This window comes from Budorcas taxicolor, chromosome 8, assembly GCF_023091745.1.
Source record: "Budorcas taxicolor isolate Tak-1 chromosome 8, Takin1.1, whole genome shotgun sequence".
Lineage (NCBI taxonomy): Eukaryota > Metazoa > Chordata > Mammalia > Artiodactyla > Bovidae > Budorcas > Budorcas taxicolor.
In genome coordinates this window covers 114,369,202-114,387,477 of record NC_068917.1, presented here as the reverse complement: position 1 = coordinate 114,387,477, position 18,276 = coordinate 114,369,202, and the positions used below count along the sequence as shown (strand labels likewise).

The window sequence follows — 18,276 nt, the reverse complement described above, 5'->3', positions numbered from 1 at the left end:
AGTGTCCCCCCCATACTCACCCCAGGACCCCCCTACCTGGTCTCTCTGTGACCCCCCCTCACACTCACCGGGACGCCCCTCAGCCCAGGGACCAGGCCGCAGCCCCTCTGTTCTGTAAGGTGCGTCACAGGGGCCCAGCGTCCCCTTGCTGTCGGAGGCCGTGTCCCCACTGGGGAGTGAGTGCCAGAACTTTCTCGTCCATATTTCCAAGCCTTCGCGGTCCGTCCCTCCCAGAGAAGACAGTGTGCAGCCTCCTGCCCCCTCAGTGTCAGGCTTTGTCACCTCTTCTTACAAGGAGAGGCTTTCTGTGGAGAGGCAAGAGGCACCTTACAGGGGAGGTCTAGGATATTTCTCTTCAAATGATTCTGCCTGAAAGCTTTAATGATCGAGAGACGGCTCTCCCGTGCTTCTGACAAGGAGCAGCCATGTTTCCCTCCAGCCTGGGAAAAGGAATAACAGTTTCTTGGCACCGTGTCCCAGCTCTGGGCAGGTCAGCCCTTGCCTGGCCTGCGCACCCCCTGCGCCCAGCCTCACTGCCCCTGGGTGCCCCCAGCCATACCGTGAGTGGGACCCTCTGCTGGGCCCAGGGGTGGGCAGAGAGTCAGACTTCCAAGCACACAGGCAGGCGCCCTAACGCTCACAGCTGCATAAAAATGCTGATTTTCTTTTCCTGCTGAGGCCCACGTAAATTGTAAGTTCAAACAACTGTTCATACATCAGCTACTTTGAATTTACTGCAGGCTAAGAATGAGACGAGCTGGGGCTTCCCGTATGGCCAGTGTCTAAGACCCCAAGCTCCCAGGACAGGGGACATGGGTTCAGTCCCTGCTTAGGGAGCTGTAGCCCATGTGCCGCAGCTAAGACTTGGCACAGCTCAATAAACAAACATGTTTTTCTAACAAAGAATGACAGACAGAGAAAGAGGTATTTCCAGGGCGGCCAGCGGACACGTCCAGCCCTGACCACGCCGAGCGCTCAGCAGCCCCTGATCATCCTGGTCGATGATACCAGGCAGGGCGCTGGACCAGGTCCTGTGGGCGCCGTGGTCCCGCTCCCTCTCTTCGGGGACAGAGGTTCGCAGAGATGACACCCAGCTTCCCGTGAAGTGAGAACCCAGGCCCTCGGGCCCAGGCACGGGACAGTGCATCACCCACCCACCCCCAGCTCTCGGGACGTCAGTACACAGACTGAGCAGGCTCCCCATCCCAGCTGGAATTGCAGCCTGTTGTCTTAGGGATAAAGAGGAGCTGGTCGCCCTGCACCATTAAGCAGCTAATTTAAGTTATGAAATAGACATAAATCATACATATATTTTAGCTAAAGTGTGCTAGCGTTCCTCCATAGTGGCATGCTCAATGCTTACCAATTTCTCTTTCCATTTTGTGGTATAACAAGCGCAAATGTGATATTTTGATTCATTTGTTTCATTTTAGCTTGCAGTACATAAGCAAAGCAGGTCATTAAACTGTGCTGTAAAAAAGAAGCCAGAACGATGTAAACAAATAACTTTATGAATGAGCTTTAATATGTTTTATTTAACTACTGGGCATAGCTTTTTCCCATTCAGAGTATTCATAACAAGTCATAACGAATCACTAGCTAATATCAAGAAATTTCCCTTGTTCATTGGTCTTGTCTTTCTCTGATACTTGTAGCGATTTCATGGAGTTCCTTGCAGGGGAGTGTGGTTTCCACACACTCAGGCTGCCTTTTAATTGGTTGTTTGGAATCTCTCCTTGTTCTCATGAAACAGTGATGACAGGTCGCTGAACAGACCCAGGCCTGAGCGGGCTGGGGCAGGGCCCGGGGAGCCCTTCCTGCGGCCCCCTCCCTGCGCGGCCCTGGTCCGAGTCCTCCCCCTCCGCCCTCCCCCTGGATCGCCGCTTCTCCTCCTCGCTGTCGGTGCGTCCCTGTACCTCGGGGCCTACAGGTTGGGTCGGAGGCTGCTCACATCTGTGCGGTGCTCGGCCGCGGTGTGTACAAGCCCCAACTGGGGCCCGTGAGCAGATAGCTCGCGCCTCCCCTGGGCCCGCGTGTCCCCACACCCAGCTCTGCCGGCCCTGAGGCCCCCGTCAGCCCCCTCCCGCCCGCGTCCGCAAGGGTGAGCCACCGCTGCTCTCTAGGCCCTGCCTGCCCTCCCTCCAGAATCACGCAACGCGCATGTCTGGTTCCCAGGCCGGATGCAGACACTTGATCAGTAGGTGAGCTCACGCGGTGGCCGAGAATTAACTGCTCAGCACGTTCCAGGTGTCCCCCTCTGTTTCCCGTGAGGCGACGGAACCACCCCCAGGAGTGAACGTCCCCTGTGCAGGTCGGGTTTACCGGCTCACCTCCCTCACCCCACCCCGGGGTGAACGTCTGTGCAGGTCGGGTTTCCGCTCACCTCCTTCACCCCCCGGGGTGAACGTCCCCTGTGCAGGTCAGGTTTCCACTCACCTCCCTCACCCCACCCCGGGGTGAACGTCTGTGCAGGTCGGGTTTCCGCTCACCTCCCTCACCCCACCCCGGGGTGAACATCCTCTGTGCAGGTCGGGTTTCCGCTCACCTCCCTCACCCCACCCCGGGGTGAACATCCTCTGTGCAGGTCGGGTTTCTGGCTCATCTCCGTCTGCCAGCACTCTGCCAAGGCGTGTGAGTCAGGCGTGTCTTCCTCAGTCTGAGGAGGCTGGTCCGGGGTCCTGCCGCCTTTCACACGGCTCACCCTTTCTGCGGACTCTGGTGTCTGCAGTCTTTTCCTGGAACAGGCGGTCAGAGACGTGGCCTCCGGTCGGGCTCCGTCTCCATCAGGACAGCGGGGCGAAGCCGCCTCTGCCCTCCTCCACATGCAGTAAACGGGGAGATGTGTACGTGCCCACGGCCTGCATCAGATCCAGCACTCGAGATGCTACCGGGGCGCCTGGCCTGTCCTGAACTCCCCGTCTGCCGCGGGGCTTGGGGCAGCACTGAATAACCCCTTGCTGCTGCTAGGTCACTTCAGTAGTGTCCGACTCTGTGCGACCCATAGACGGCAGCCCACCAGGCTCCCCATCCCCGGGGCCTTGGTAATGAGTTATCTGGGACTCTCTCAGGCTGGCTCTTTGTTTCCAGCATAGGCATGGGTGAGAGATACTATGCCATCAGCCCGGCACAGATGTCCCCGACCTGTGTCCCCACGTCAGAGCACAGAAAGCTGGGGTGCCAGGGGTCAGGGAGACCAGGAAGGGTGCAGGGAAGCGAGCCCAGAGCAGCGGTCAGGCAGCGGGCCCTGCCGCCTGGACAGCGAGAGGCCCTGCCCAGCTTTGCAGGGGTGAGCTGGGCCTGCTGACCGCGAAGTCTGTGCTCTGCTGGGTGTCCGGCAGGCACCGTGCGGTCGCGTCTGCCCCTCGGGCCCCACAGCAGCCTGGCCATGTCCAGCTCCCTGTCCCGTGTGGGTGGCCGGAGAGCTGGAGGGAAGGCACTGCGTGCCCAGCACATGGGCCAGTGGGTGGCCAGAGGCCCAGCCCATCCACACCAGGAAGTCTTGCGCCTGCTGAGGGAGGCAGGCCCCTGGGGTCAGGCTGGCATCCCTCCTCTTGCTTTGCCTTCCAGGCCCGCTGCCCAGCGGGCTGTGATTCCTTGGGCACCTGCTGTGGCACTGGCAGCTGAGCGGGCCTGCAGTCCTGCAGGGGACTCCAGACTGTGAACGGTGTAGGGGCAGTTGCACTTAGCGTTTCCTAAACGATTCATGGAAGCACTCCTACAGTGTTTATACTAACCTAGAAGTCGGCAGGTCATGACCACACACGGGACCTTCCAGGATGTCAGTTTCCTTCCAGATTCTGACGTGTGCTTTGTTTCAATGTGCGTGCTCCGTGCTGGGGAGACGGGCCCCTGGCTGGCACGGCGCCGTGCAGGTTGTGTTGCTGGACTCCGCTGGCGTGAAGGGTTTCACTGATTCCTGGTGACTCTTCACACACAGCGAGGCCGGGTTTGCGGAACCGAGAGCCAGTTTAAAGGTACTTTTGTTTGTATTTCTTTAAGACAAACAAACAAAAGTAGGAAAGGCCTGACTTATGTCAGAGCAGTGTCTGCTGTTTCATTGACGGGCCTGCAGGGCTTGCTTGGGGACAGTGGCCACGTCCCGTCATCTGTGCGTCCGGCGCCTGCGCTTGTGCTTGGCACCAAAACCTGCTGAATGAGTGGCTCTCCCGCTGCGCTGTTCAAGCTGGAAGCAGCAGGCGGCGTTTCTCCCGCCGCCCCTTTTCTTGTCCTGACTCTGAGCCGTGTTTTTCTCTAGGGAGGGGCACTTTTCTCTGTGTGTGTCATGAACTGTGTGTGCTTCCTGTGTGGGTTCTGTCCTTTGAGATGTGTGAGCTGCACCGGCCCAGTGGTGCCAAGAGAGAAGGGAGAAGCCGACTCCCACCTGAGCCCGGCGTCTCGGGGCCCCCCAGGAAGGGGGAGGCCGACTCCCACCTGAGCCCGGCCGTCTCAGGGCCCCCTAGGAAGGGGGAAGCTGACTCCCACCTGAGCCCGGCCGTCTCGGGCCCTCCAGGAAGGTCACGGGCAAGGGTGACGTGTTTACGGGACACCGGTGCTGGCTCTTCCTTGCCCACCTTTTCTACTCTCATCTGAGTAGAGTCCCAACTCCAGATGCAAGTCACGGGCGCACATGGAGGGCCACCGCTGTCCGCCTCCTGGGCTGTGGGAGCCTGGTCCAGGGCGGGTGCCCTGGTGGGGGCTCGAGGCCATGGAGGACACTGCGTGGAGAGACGGTGGCGTGAGGGCCCAGAGCAGACAGCATGCAGGCATGATCTCTTGGCTCTCTGCTCTGTCTGCGTTAGTGAGGACTTCCGGTGCCATGTTCAGTACTAGCAGTAAAAAGGGGACGTCCCTGTGTTACTCAGGAGCTTAGAGGAAAAGCATGTGGTTTCTCACCATTAATTAGGTCGCTTACCAGTAGTCATGTATGGATGTGAGAGTTGGACTGTGAAGAAAGCTGAGTGCCGAAGAATTGATGCGTTTGAACTGTGGTGTTGGAGAAGACTCTTGAGAGTCCCTTGGACTGCAAGGAGATCCAACCAGTTCATTCTAAAGGAGATCAGTCCTGGGTGTTGTTCTTTGGAAGGAATGATGCTAAAGGTGAAACTCCAATACTTTGGCCACCTCATGCAAAGAGTTAACTCACTGGGAAAGACTCTGATGCTGGGAGGGATTGGGGGCAGGAGGAGAGGGGACGACCGAGGATGAGATGGCTGGATGGCATCACCGACTCGATGGACGTTGAGTCTGAGTGAACTCCGGGAGTTGGTGATGGACAGGGAGGCCTGGCGTGCTGCGATTCATGGGGCCGCGAAGAGTCGGACACGACTGGGCGACTGAGCTGAACTGAGCTGAGCTGTAAGTTTTCGTAGACGTTCTTTATCAAACTGGGGACGTTTTCCTCTGCTGTTCATTTGCTGAGAGTTTTAATCATGAATGGATGTTACATTTTGGCAAATGCTTTTTCTGTTCCTCTGGATTTATCGTGTGATTCTTCTTGTTTAGCTTGTTTGACATGATGCGTTACATGGATTTTTGAACGTTGAACCAGCCTTGCACACCTGGAATGAGTCCCACTCGGTCATGGTGGATAATTTCTCTATACACTGTTAGATCTGACTTGCTAATTTTTTGGTATATTCGATTTAGTTGGATCTGACTTGCTAATTTTGCCGAGGATTTTTGTATCTGTGTTCATCAGCCGTGTTGATCTGTAGTTTTCGTTTATGATAGTGTCTGGTTTTGATATGTGGGCAATGCTGGCCTCAGAATAAATTAGGAAGCATCTTCTCCACTTCTATTTTCCGGAAGAAACTGTAGAGAATTGGTACCTCTTCTTTCTCAATGTTCTGTAGAACTCACCAGTACCACTGTCTGTGCCTGGTACCTTCTGTTTTGGAAAGTTATTAATTTAATTTCTTAAATAGATATTGGCCTATTCACAGAGGGTCCACGAGTGTCCTGTTCTGGAGCAGGGTGGTGGCCTCTACTATTTTTCTCACTGTGAGAGCCTCCACACGTTTGGGGCATAGCTGTGGGCAGGAGGTGACGGCCAGCCCTCCTGTGGTCGTCGTCTGCGACACACGCTTTACCGAGGGAGCTGGGACCCATTCGAGAACTGGCATCACTGTGTGCTTCGCCAGGAAATGAAGGGGCTGTCCTCCCTGCTTCAGGAACACCCGCGGGTTCCCGGCTGCGCTCGGCGGCGGGTTCCCGGCTACGCTCGGCGGCGGTGGACAGACTGACTCCGCATTGGCTCTGCTTCCAGGCTCCATGGTCCCCTTTTCCATGCGGATCCTGCACGCGGAGCTTCAGCAGTACCTGGGGAACCCCCAGGAGTCCCTGGACCGGCTCCACAGGGTGAAGGCCGTCTGCAGCAAGGTAAGCCCCGCTCGGGCTGGGCCGCCCCCTGCCCGCCTGGTGGAGCGCTCACCCCGATGCCCGCCCTCACAGCGCGCTGTCCCCACCCCCATCCCCGCGTCCCCCTCCGGGAAGGCAGGTGGCCTAGCTCCTTGTGGCCCTGCTGCTTGCTCTTCCTGCCGAAGCTGTTCTAGGGGACGGTGGGTGGGTTCTGGCAAAGCTCGAGGCCTGAAACCCTGCTTCCTGGTGCTGTCAGTAAATGAAAAGCAGAAGCGTTTCCTCTCGTGTAAAGTCACACCCGTGAACATGTGCCACAGAAGCGTTTGCTCTCGCGTAGAAACGACACCCGTGAGTATGTGCCTGGGCTGCCGGCCGCCCGCACGTCCTGCGGAGGCTCCGAGCGCCTGCTCCCTGTCCCGCAGGCGCTGCAGCCGGATTTAAGGAGATAAGGCTGGAAGCGTTGCAGAGTGAAAGCAAATTACACTCGTGACGACTCCATCATGACGGCGTGGCAGCTGCCGTTCGTAATTCTGGCTCCAAAGGCAGCTGAGGTTCAATGCTGCATCCCAGGTTGTTCTTGGTTGTAAAGCAACAGTCACGTGGCAGGCGTCGAGTGGCGTCAGCAGATCAGGCTGCTCCCCTGAGCGCTGGGGCGGAGATGTCTGGCTTGGGGTCTTCCCGGCTCCTGCCCCCTGCCCGCCCCCTGCCAGCTGGCCCAGGTGCAGTGCTCTTGGAGGGTGGGGGCTTTCCGAGCTGTCACTGTGAGCAGTTAGGAGCAGCAACGTTTGACAGATTCGTAAAATGGGGTTATTTGTACCTGCTGAACTCCTCCGGTCCCCAGTTGCTCTTGGCGGACACTTCTGGAGCTCCTGGGTGATCCTCTGGGTTCCCAGCAGGAAGTGAGGGCTGGTTTACCTTGTCATTGAAGTTTCTCACTCTGAGCTGACTGGGAAAAGTGTTGTTTCAAAGTATAATGCTCGCCGGGCACATCAACAGGCCGTGGTTGGAGGGACTTCGGAGCCAGGCAGACTCTTCCTAGCGGGATGACTGGCCCTTGGAAGCCTTGAGTGGCTCGTGTCGGGAGGAGGAATGTCCCCAGTCTCCTCTAGGCTGCCGTGGAGTCAGATGATGGACGCGGACCAGCACTTGGCTCCTGGGAGTGCTTAATGCTCCTTCAGTGGCCTGGGGCAGCTCCACGAAGCCTCTTCTCACTTTGAAAAGCCTCTTTTCCAGAAGTCTGGAAGAGACTGGTAGGTCAGGGAAGGTCCCAGAATGCTCCAGGGGAATCTAAGCCCCTCTGTGGACTCAGTGGGTCATTAGTGAGTCGTCAGGGCCAGCGCCCAGGGGTCTGAGGACTGGATACTTCATACATAAACCCGGTCCTTAGACCATCCCCACCCGCAGCCCAGGAGAGGCTGACCTTTTTCTCCTGGACAGACCGACAAGTGCCAGCCTCCTGGGCCCTGGGCTTCCCTCCGCTGCTGTCCGTGGTGCTGAGGGTGCCTGTCCCACCCAGGACCAGCCCAGGATGAGCTGGACCCTGGGTGGGGGTGAGGTGGTCAGGTTCCGTGCAGCCTCTCAGCTCTGGTCACGCCAGCCCCACCCGCAGGATGGAGGACCATCTCCCAGACCCACATGTTCTCCTGAGTCCTCCCGCCTCACCTCCAGGCAGCATCTTCAGTTTTCAGAGCCACTGTTACTTCGGCACTGCAGCTGCTTTGGGAGCTGTGTGCCCTGGCCTGGAGCTGGGGTGGGGCTGACCTGCCCCCCCACCAGCACCTCCCAGGCTGAGCATGCTGGGTGCAGCCCGCCTGGGTGGTTCTGGGAGGCAGAGGCTCACGGCCTCCGACCCATACCCGTTACTGCACCTGGCGGGCCCACCGGAGCCTGCACGGCCCTTGGGCTGGGAGAGCCAGGCCCCTGCTCCCCTTCCTCAGCACCTCCAGCCTTGCTTTGTAACTGTCCCCTGCCAGGGTCCAGCCCCAGTGGATCCAGGGAATTTGAAGCGGGGACGGCGTCGGCAATTTGATCATTATTCAGAGATATAAAGAGAGATTAGGGAAGAATAATGTCGTGGAGAAGATAATAGGGAAAAGAGGCTGTGTTCCTTGGTTCACACGAAAAGCCAATAGCGTCTCAAGACACGGGACTTGCACCGTCTACGTGAGGCCGCAGGCGCCCTCCCGGCCCCCGAGGGAGCGGGGACGCAAAGCGCCTCCCCGTTCAGGTCTTAGAAGCCCAGGCAAAATTAGTAGACCCGGCGAGCCTCTGTGTTCCAGATGGGAATTCAGCCTGAGAAGGAGAGGGAGAGAAGAGGCAACACGGGGAAACCAGTCTTTCCAGGAACTGGTCCAACTCTTTATTTTTCAGGAAAGCTTTTTATACATAGAGATCAATGGATAATACAAAATCATGCGGGGTCAACAGGCCTGACCTTTATCGAGACCAGGCATTCTTTATGCATGCATACAAAGGTCTTAGGTGGTTTTACATCATCTTCTGGCCAGGGGGCCTGCTAACATTTTATGACCTTTTCTTTCTGATAACAGTCAGTCAACCAGAAAACTTATTTTTTCCAAGGGTGATTTTTCTTAAACCAGGCGCCACCCTCCGAAGGCACCAGATAAAGTTGCATTCCTGACAGGGCAAAGGTGCAGTGGGTTATAATCAAGAAAAGAATTTACTAGCTTAAGGTCTAATGTGATTAATATCAAAGGTCACTACTTATTTTTCCCATATGCCAGTTACCTCAATTAATGTATATAAGGGGCAAGGGATCTGGAGACTTAGCAGCAAATATTGGCTCAACAATGAAACCCTCCACTGGTATATTTCTAACAACCCACTAATACTACACTAATAATTTATAACTTCTCAGAAGACTCTGTACTTGGAAAGTTCAAAACATCTCGTGCCTCTCACGGTTGGGAGGCTGTGAACAATTACGTGTGGTTGTAAGAGGCCAGACAAACTTGTCAGGCAGGCTAGAGAGCCATCAGAGAGGTTTTGGACTGAATCACTCTTGTTCCGCCCAGGAGACTTATTACCTGGAGCTCCAAGTTAATTCCTTTCAGTGGAAGGTGGTGGGGGACAGCCCCCTTAAACGTCAGAAGAGTAGGTGGAAAGCAGAACGCAGGAAGGCAGGCAGACTCTGGTTTTGGGGATGGATGCTCGAGAAAGTCGAGGGGGACCCCTGAGGCCTGATCCCGCCTTTACGTTTGTCAGGCCCCCTTCCTCATGACCTTTGCCACGGGCAGGATTCCCCATGCTGGCTCCTGGCAGTCCCCACTCAGTGGGCCAACAAGACTGCTGTTCCTGGTCAGGAGACAGCTGATAAGCAGCTGGAAAATGTGGCCTGGTTTGGACAAACTAGCTCGTCTTTGCAGCTGTTACACTTGTAAAACACAGGTGTGTCCCGAGCAGCCGCGGTAGGACAGGCCTCTGTGTTCACGGCACGTCGTCCTCCTCCTGGTGTGAAGCGCAGAGCCTTGAGGGCGAGGAGGCCCAGTGGCCCATCCTGGGCACAGGCACGAGGCCAGGGAGAGCCTGGAGCAGCTGCTTTGCTGGCAGTGAGCTTCCCCTCTAGGGTGAGCCACGGAGGGCAGTGCGGAAGGCAGGGTGAGCCGCAGAGCGAGGGTGTCTCTGCAGAGCACGTGCCTGAAGCGTGTCGTCACTGAGCCAGGAGCCCTCCGCCCGTCTCCTGTTAACACGGCTTTACTTTTCTCCCCAGCAGACAGCGTTCACTGCTGACAGCTTTGTTCTCCTCATTCTGCCCTCCATGAGAATCCATCCTTTGCCCAGATCACCGGGGCAGCAGCTTCCTTTCTTTCAGGGGAACAGTCACAAAAGAAGTGACTCAAGGCCATTAGCCAAACAGGAAAAACGGTGCAAAGTAACAGATGCTCAGAACTTAAGCGATAGATTAACAAAGGGCCGCGCGGCCGAGACGCCCTGGAGGAGCGAGACTGATGCTTTCACAGAAGTGAAAAATCGTCCTCTTGTGTCCCGTACCTGGAGCTTCCCAGACAGAGCGGGCACACGCTCCGCATGTCGGGCTCCTCGGGCGCTCTGCAGGCATTGTCAGCCCTAACCCTCCTCGAGCCAGAGGGCCACCACTCTCTCTGCCGTCCGCCCCGTGCGTGCCGAGCGGCAACGCTTGACTCGTGTCCCCGGGAAACCCTCCTCGGCAGAGAAACCTGCTGCTCCTGGAGCGTCTCAGCAGAGCGCCCGGAGGCAGACTCACTCCTGTCCTTGCGTGTCCCGCAGATCCTGGCCAACCTGGAGCAGGGCCTGGCGGAGGACGGGGCCACACACAGCATTGCGCAGGAGAACAGGCAAGGTCAGTGCCGCCCGCGTCCCCGGCGGGCCGGCCCCGCCTGCTCCAGGTCGCAGCCTCCATCCGCCTCACTCACCCTCTCCCGCGTGCGTCTCCTCACTGCTTTCCTCCCGGAACGAGCATCCTTTCTAGGAGGTTCTTACCTCAGAGTTGCCTCTTGGTCCCGGCAGCAGGAGGAGGGTCCTCCCGGGGCCTGGCCTGCCCCAGCCTCTCTGCCCTCCCACCCCACGTCTCCTCCCCCGCCAGCCCTCAGAGCCCGGCGAGGCAGCTGGGTTAGGAACCAATGCTTCCACGTAAGCGGGTGGGACACCCAGGCCTCAGGCAGGCAGGCTGCTGTCACCAGGGCTGCGGTGCTGACACCCACGTGTGACTGCCCACAGCCCTATAGCAGAGAGCCCCTCCGGTCCACAACCCGCCAGGGCAGCCCTGCTACACGACGGGCTCGTCTCCTGGTCCAGTCAGGCTCTGTCCCCCGAAGCTGGGCGGCCGTCGAGAGCACAGCCCGAGGAGTATGCCAAGCGGCACAGGAAGCTGTGGCCAGGGCAGGGCCACCGACGGGGGGGCTCCCTCCGTCTGTGGCTGGGCTGCTGGCCGCGTGCCCGGGCGCTCACCGCTCCTCTCTTGCAGCCTCCGTGCAGCTGTGGCGGTCCCGCCTGGGCCGGGTGACGTGCTCCGTGGCCAACTGCCTGCTGCTCATGAAGGTACCATTTCCCGGAGGTGGGGAGCCCCGGGCCCTCGGGGGGCGGGGGGGGGCCATGCGGCCTGCAAGCAGAGGGGCCAGCAGCACGCCTGGGGTCCACGTGCTTCGGTTTCTACTAAGCCCCACAGACTGGGGTCTGAACGGGGCTCCTGAAGTCCTCGCGCTCCGTGCTCCCCAGGTTCCCGACCCTGTGCTCGCCAAGGGGGTCCCCTTCCTCTGACTCCGCCTGCCATCCGTGCTCTCGGAGCCCAGCACAGAACCAACACGGCGCTTCAGAAGTGCCTATACTACAAATGCGGTTTGATGTGAAATTTTAGATGAGTCTTTCGTGTTCTTGAGTTAAAAAGGAGTGAAGCATCTTGCGGTCACAGCCTCGGCACACGTGCATCCGGCTGCCACCTCGGGCAAGCCCATTTAGACAGCAGCGTGAGGCCGTGGTGCTGAGCCAGCCTTGCGGGTGGCGGGCGGTGGGCTCTGGCATCAGTTCTGCCAGGTGATCTGACAGTCGCTTACCTTTTCGATGATGAGCTGTCCATCCGTATGCCTCAGCCCCGAACATCCGCCCGGAACGCTGTCAGGCAGAGCGGCCCAAGTCACAGCCTAGACGTCCCCCAGCCCCGAGACGGGTCACCCTGCCCTGCCCAGCCCTGTGCACTGGCCGCTCATGGCACCATCAGGCCGCGGCTGCCCGACCAGAGTGGGCGGCACTCTCCCTGGAGAGCTCAGTGCAGCTGATGTCCCTGAAGGGGCAGCGTGTCCTCACCCAGCAGGGGGCTGTCTCTAGGAACGGCCTCCGGCCGACAGCAGCTCTGGGCCGGGCTCTGGGTCACGGGCAGCTGGTCTCCTGGGAGCATGCCTGAGCCCAGCGCTGCAGCCACCCCAGGGCTCCCGTCCAAGTCTGAGGGGCCCGGGGCCACCGCACCCCCAGGAGAAGGCCCTCGCCCACTACACGCTCTCATGGACACGGACACTTACACGCATGGGGCATGGGCAGCGGGTGTGGCCGGCTCCCCACAGGCACCAGGGGTCCAGGTCATTCCGATGAGCTTCACTCAAAGGTGCCGGGCTGGCGGGTCTGCGCCTGGTTTTCCTGTGGAGCGTCCCCGGTCATCTAACGCCCCAGTCAGCAAACTAGCGACTGCAGTCCCAGTCTGCGTGAGGACGAAGATGGAGGCAAGTAAAGAGAGGGAAGTACCTTCAGGGGTTTGACAGACCATGGAGGCCTGTGGTCTGCGACCGCGCCCGTCAAGAGAGAGCGAGCTGTTGGCACGAGCCCCGGACGGCGTCCACAGACAGGACAGGCCGCCTGCCGTCCGAGCTTGGGCCCCAGGGCCTGACAGAAGCAGGAAAAAGTTGGTCCGGGTGAAATGCTAGTTGCTGCTCAGTGGATGGAAGGAGAAAGACCCACAGGCCAAGCACACAGCCAGACCCTGGGAGAGGAGGGCTCTGGGGACCAGGGCCACGCCCAGACCCCGGAGCCGGGCCCGCTGGGCCGTCCGCCCCACTCCTGGCGGGTGCTGTGTCCCCTCTCACGAGGTCTGTGTGTTCCCGCAGGACTACGTGCTGGCCGTGGACGCGTACCGCGCGGTCGTCCAATTCCACCCAGAGCAGGAGCCGCAGGTGCTGAGCTGCATCGGCCGCATCTTCCTGCAGGTGCAAGGGGCTGGGGGGTCGGGGGGCTGCACCTCAGCGCGAGTCCTGTAGGTACTGAGTATCAAGCCTCCAGCTTCGATGTGATGGGGAGGCCAGTTGCTACACGTAAATGTACGTAGATTTCCATCAGGCAGCGCAGAGACGGGTGACTGAGGCATTGCCCTGTTGCAGTAGAAACGTGTTGACGCGAGGAGCTGGCCACCGTGGGCTCCTCTCCCGCCCCAGACCCCCCAGGGCCCCTCGCGCCCTCCTCCCTGGGAAGGAGGGAGAAGCAGGTGTGGGAGCATCTTCAGTTTCCACCACTGAAACACGCAGGGCTGCACTCCGGGGGCGGGCCCAGCTCTTTGCAGCTGCCGTTGGTCTGGGTTTGTGCATGCATGTGTGTGCGCGTACATGTGTGTGCACATGCGTGTGTGTGCGTGCATGTGCATGTGTGTGTGCGTGCGTGTGTGTACCCACTGTTCTCAGCAGCACTTAGTATCTGTTTTCTGTCTTCCTAGAAGTAGCTTGCTCTTTCTCTCTCTGTTCTCAGATAATCGTAGAATTATCTGTTGCTAGATGTGAATACCTGACTCAGAGAGGCCTGAGCCACACTCCTGGGGTTTGTGGGACAACTTATTAACAGCTTTCGTGTTCCATGTGTGGGAGAGGTTTCTTCTCTGTTTCCGGGATCAATTTTGGCAGTTTCAGTTCAGTTCAGTTGCTCAGTCGTGTCCGACTCTGCGACCCCATGAATCACAGCACGCCAGGCCTCCCTGTCCATCACCAACTCCTGGAGTTCACTCAGACTCACAGCCATCGAGTCAGTGATGCCATCCAGCCATCTCATCCTCTGTCGTCCCCTTCTCCTCCTGCCCCCAATCCCTCCCAGCATCAGAGTCTTTTCCAGTGAGTCAACTCTTCACATGAGGTGGCCAAAGTACTGGAGTTTCAGCTTTAGCATCATTCCTTCCAAAGAAATCCCAGGGTTGATCTCCTTCAGGATGGACTGGTTAGATCTCCTTGCAGTCCAAGAGACTCTCAAGGGTCTTCTGCAACACCACAGTTCAGAAGCATCAATTCTGCGGTGCTCAGCTTTCTTCACTTAGAGTGCCAAAATAAAGATCGCATGTCTGCTCCACGTGCTCACATGCATCTGCTTAGAGTTCTGTGAAGCAGTCCTCTTTCATAATCACTTCGGCTTCATCTTACCTGAGGTCATTTCTGTTATATCTGTGATTCTATTTTACTTACGGTTTCTTTTCCTTGATTAGTTCTTCCACTTATTATCTCATGTTTTTTCTTCAAATAACTAGTTTGGGTTTGTTTATTTGCTTACTAGATATATCACAGTACTTTTTATTATATTGCCTTTTTAATTGCCTTTTTATATAATTTAATCACTCACTTTCTGACACGTGGACAGATGTTGACATCCTGCTCTGTCCTAAATGGCTTTTGCTTTTTGTTTTTTAATGGAAAATGACAGTTAGTAAGTGGCTCCAGAGTTCCGCCGTGCCTGCTGCCGAGTCGCGTCTGCCGCATCCTCACCTGGCGTTGGGGAGCTGTCTGTGTGGGTGTGGATTTAACGTTTGTCACCTGAATTGACTGCTTCATTTTGTCAAAGCAGATTGGAGACATAAAAACAGCTGAAAAGTACTTTCAAGACGTAGAGAAAGTAACACAGAAACTGGATGGACCACAGGGCAAAGTCATGGTTTTGATGAACAGGTGTGTATTGCTGTTCTGTGTTTTCCAGCTTTACTGAGATGTAAGTAACAGCATAGTGCAGGTTTACGGTGTGAACAGGAACGACCTGGTTTCCATACATTGTGAGGTGATGCCCACAGAACAGAGAGCACTCATCATCTCATACAGACACAAAATTAAAGACAGGACGCACCCAACGTCACACGCAACACACAGCGGGGTTGATAGCATTCACGGTGCTGAGCACCTATTCACACGGAGCTTTGTACCTTCGGCCCGCCTTCATCCAGCCCCTGCCCTCCTCCCCCGGTAGCCACAGATGGAACCTTTCTCTGTGAGTTTCTTTGGAGTGTCACTGACCTGAAACACCATCCGTTCCTGTTACACAGCATAGTGACCTGATGTTTCTCTCTCTTTCGAACTGATCAGGATGACTAGTCTAGTCATGGTCTGTCTGCCCACAAAGATAAGGCGTTATTACAGACTGCATTCCCCACGCCCTCCCCACGAGGTTCCACTTCCTGGAGCTGCCCCCTCAGTGTCCCCGCCACACACCCGCCTGCATCTCGACGTCTGGATCATCCTTCCCATGTCGCTTATTTGCAGAGCTTTCCTTCACCTCGGTCAGAATAACTTCGCTGAAGCGCACAGGTTCTTCACGGAGATCCTGAGGGTGGACCCGTCGAATGCAGTGGTAAGACGCCCCGGGCAGAGGTGACGTGTCCGCTGGTGTCAGGCACCCTCCAGGGCTGGGGGGCCCTGGGCCGCCCGCACACGCCCACCCAGCCCTGCCCCGCCCCCCAGGCCAGCAACAACGCGGCTGTGTGCCTGCTGTACCTGGGCCGCCTCAAGGACTCGCTGCGGCAGCTGGAGGCCATGGCCCGGCGGGACCCGCGGCAGCACCTGCACGAGAGCGTGCTCTTCAACCTGACCACCATGTACGAGCTGGAGTCGTCGCGCAGCCTGCAGAAGAAGCAGGCTCTGCTGGAGGCCGTGGCCGGCACGGAGGGCGACTGCTTCAACACGCAGTGCCTCAAGCTGGCCTAGCGCCCCCGCGCACACCCCGGCCCTCCCGCCCGGCGTCTGCCCACCGCCTCCTCCATCAGGCAGGCTGCAGACACGGGGTGCGCACGCACAGGGGCCGGGGGCACCCGGGGCCACTCCTAGCAGCCTCAGGGGAGAGCTGACCACAGAACACACGGTTCTCGCCCGAGCCAGAGCGTTCTAGGGATTCGTAGATCGGGGAGAGGGCCCGTTCCCCTGCCCCACAGCTGCAGCTCCACTCTGCTCCCTGGGGCCTTTTCCAGCCTCTGCGGAGCCCCTCGGAGGAGTCTGGTGCCGGGGGAGCGGAACCGTTCTTCGTCCTGCGCGTTTCCAGCACAGGGGCGGGGGCGAGGACAGGGATCTGCGTGTGCAGTGGGGCCAGGACAGGGGTCACTGCTCTCAGCTCTGGGGGTCGCTGTCTGCTTCTGTACTTACACCGTCACTCCTGCCGTTAAAGTGTCTAACGCACCTGATTCAAGAACCCTGGCAGGGGCCCTTTAAGTGACCGAGCTCTGCGAGTACGTTTTAAAACAGAGTTCACTTAAGATTCTGATATAAACATGTATTGCATAAAGCAGAGCCAAGCTGTGTTTCTAGTTATTTCCATGGTAAACACACAAATGCAGCATCTCCTGGGCAGACAGTCTCAGCAGTCGTTGAAACAGATTAGTTACCCTGTGAAATAGGAGAGACAGGAGAGGCCGCCACAAGGACTGGGCCTACACCTCCAGAGAGGGTGAGGGGCGCCTCCGGCTCAGGCAGGGAGGGGACCCCCGCCCCCACCCGGAGCGCCCGCAGCCCCTGGGCTCACCCTGGGGTCTACCTGCTGTACAGCCTCTTTTCCCTTAAGGCTCTTTACCAAATGGACCGAGCACTGTTAGCCTGCCTTCCGGGAGGGGGGTCCCAGCCCAGGGGAGACCCACACCCCGTGCTCCCCGATCCCAGATCCAGGCCCCAACTGCACATCACACACCCAGGAAGCACCCCAAAAGCTGCTCCCCCGGAATCTCCCCAAACCCCAGCATGGCTCTCTGCAGAGATGGGCCTCCAAGGAGGTGTCCAGCTGGGATGGAGTCCCAACGGTCAGCGCCCAGGGACGCACAGGAGAGGACCCGGCGAGGAGCGAGGCCCAGGGACCACCCTGCAGCCCCAGCCCCCAGGCCACGACAGGTCAGCATCTGTTGCTGAAGCTGTTGTCTGCGGGGCTCATCACCCGAGCTGAGACACCCACACCCCTGGGGGCTGCGCTGCTCACCCCCCGCAGCTGTCGGGGAGCCTTGTGGGAACACACGCTCACACGTGTGCGAGCAGAAAAAGCATGGAGCATTTATGAAAAATAAACTGGCAACGGAGTCAGAAATTGTGATAATAGGGTGTTTCCATTCATCACCACGCATTCCTGGAGGGCGTTCACACAAGACCATGTCGTTTAAAAAGTTAATGACCTGGAAAAGTCCTCAAATGTGTGTTTACACGACACATATGTTAATAGAAAAGGCTGAAGACCAATACTTGATGTTAAACTACAGTCATAGGAAGGATGGCCTGAAACGCATTTCTATTTTCCCTTTTATGCTTATGTTTCTACATAATGTGTGTGTGTGTTATAACCAGTGGGAAAAAGTCACCGAAACTGGTAAATGTTTTGCCTTTAAAAAACAAGCAGTGATTTAAAGAAGGTAGTGAAAGTGTGCCATGCCCCATAGCTGAGGAATGCACACAGTGGTTACCAGGGAGACCCAAGTATGCATGAATGCGGGCGTGCCCACGCCTCCAGGTGTCAGGGTTAGGGATGTGTGTGCTCTGAAATGCCATTCATGTTTAAAATGAAATAGATATGTTGCTGATTGCTAATCTTTAATGAGAAAGATTAGCGATCTCTTCAAGAAACTTAGAGATACCAAGGGAACATTTCACGCAAAGATGGGCACAATAAAGGACAGAATTGGGATGGACCTAACAGAAGCAGAAGATATTAAGAAGAGGTGGCAAGAAAACACAGAAGAACTGTGCAAAATAAATCTTCATGACCCAGATAACCACAATGGTGTGATCACTCACCTAGAGCCAGACATCCTGGAATGCGAAGTCAAGTGGGACTTAGGAAGCATCACTATGAACAAAGCTAGTGGAGGTAATGGAATTCCAGTGGAGCTATTTCAAATCCTAAAAGATGATGCTGTGAAAGTGCTGCACTCAATAGCCAGCAAATTTGGAAAACTCAGCAGTGGCCACAGGACTGGAAACAGTCTGTTTTCATTCCAATCCCAAAGAAAGGCAGTGCCGAAGAATGCTCAAACTACCACACGATTGCACTCATCTCACATGCTAGTAAAGTAATGCTCGAAATTCGCCAAGCCAGGGTTCAACAGTCCAGATGTTCAAGCTGGATTTAGAAAAGGCAGAGGAACTAGAGATCAAATTGCCAACATCTACTGAATCATCAAAACAAGAGAGTTCCAGAAAAACATCTGCTTCATTGACTACACTAAAGCCT

General features: G+C 57.1%; 1 protein-coding gene across 7 annotated transcripts in view; it reads left to right on the top strand.

Moving 5' to 3' along the window:
- Positions 1-17,121, top strand: part of TRAPPC12 (trafficking protein particle complex subunit 12) — a 37,564-nt gene extending 20,443 nt beyond the window's left edge. For 6 of the 7 annotated variants that reach the window (XM_052644921.1, XM_052644918.1, XM_052644922.1 and 3 more), the window contains 7 exons: positions 6,266-6,378; positions 10,624-10,696; positions 11,321-11,394; positions 12,948-13,046; positions 14,656-14,756; positions 15,342-15,429; positions 15,540-17,121. In XM_052644921.1, coding sequence (XP_052500881.1) covers positions 6,266-6,378; positions 10,624-10,696; positions 11,321-11,394; positions 12,948-13,046; positions 14,656-14,756; positions 15,342-15,429; positions 15,540-15,782 — 791 coding nt within the window. In that variant the 3' untranslated portion in view covers positions 15,783-17,121. The remainder of the gene's footprint in view (positions 1-6,265; positions 6,379-10,623; positions 10,697-11,320; positions 11,395-12,947; positions 13,047-14,655; positions 14,757-15,341; positions 15,430-15,539) is intronic. The other variant, XM_052644923.1, reaches the window with a different exon arrangement.
- Positions 17,122-18,276: the final 1,155 nt, after the last annotated feature.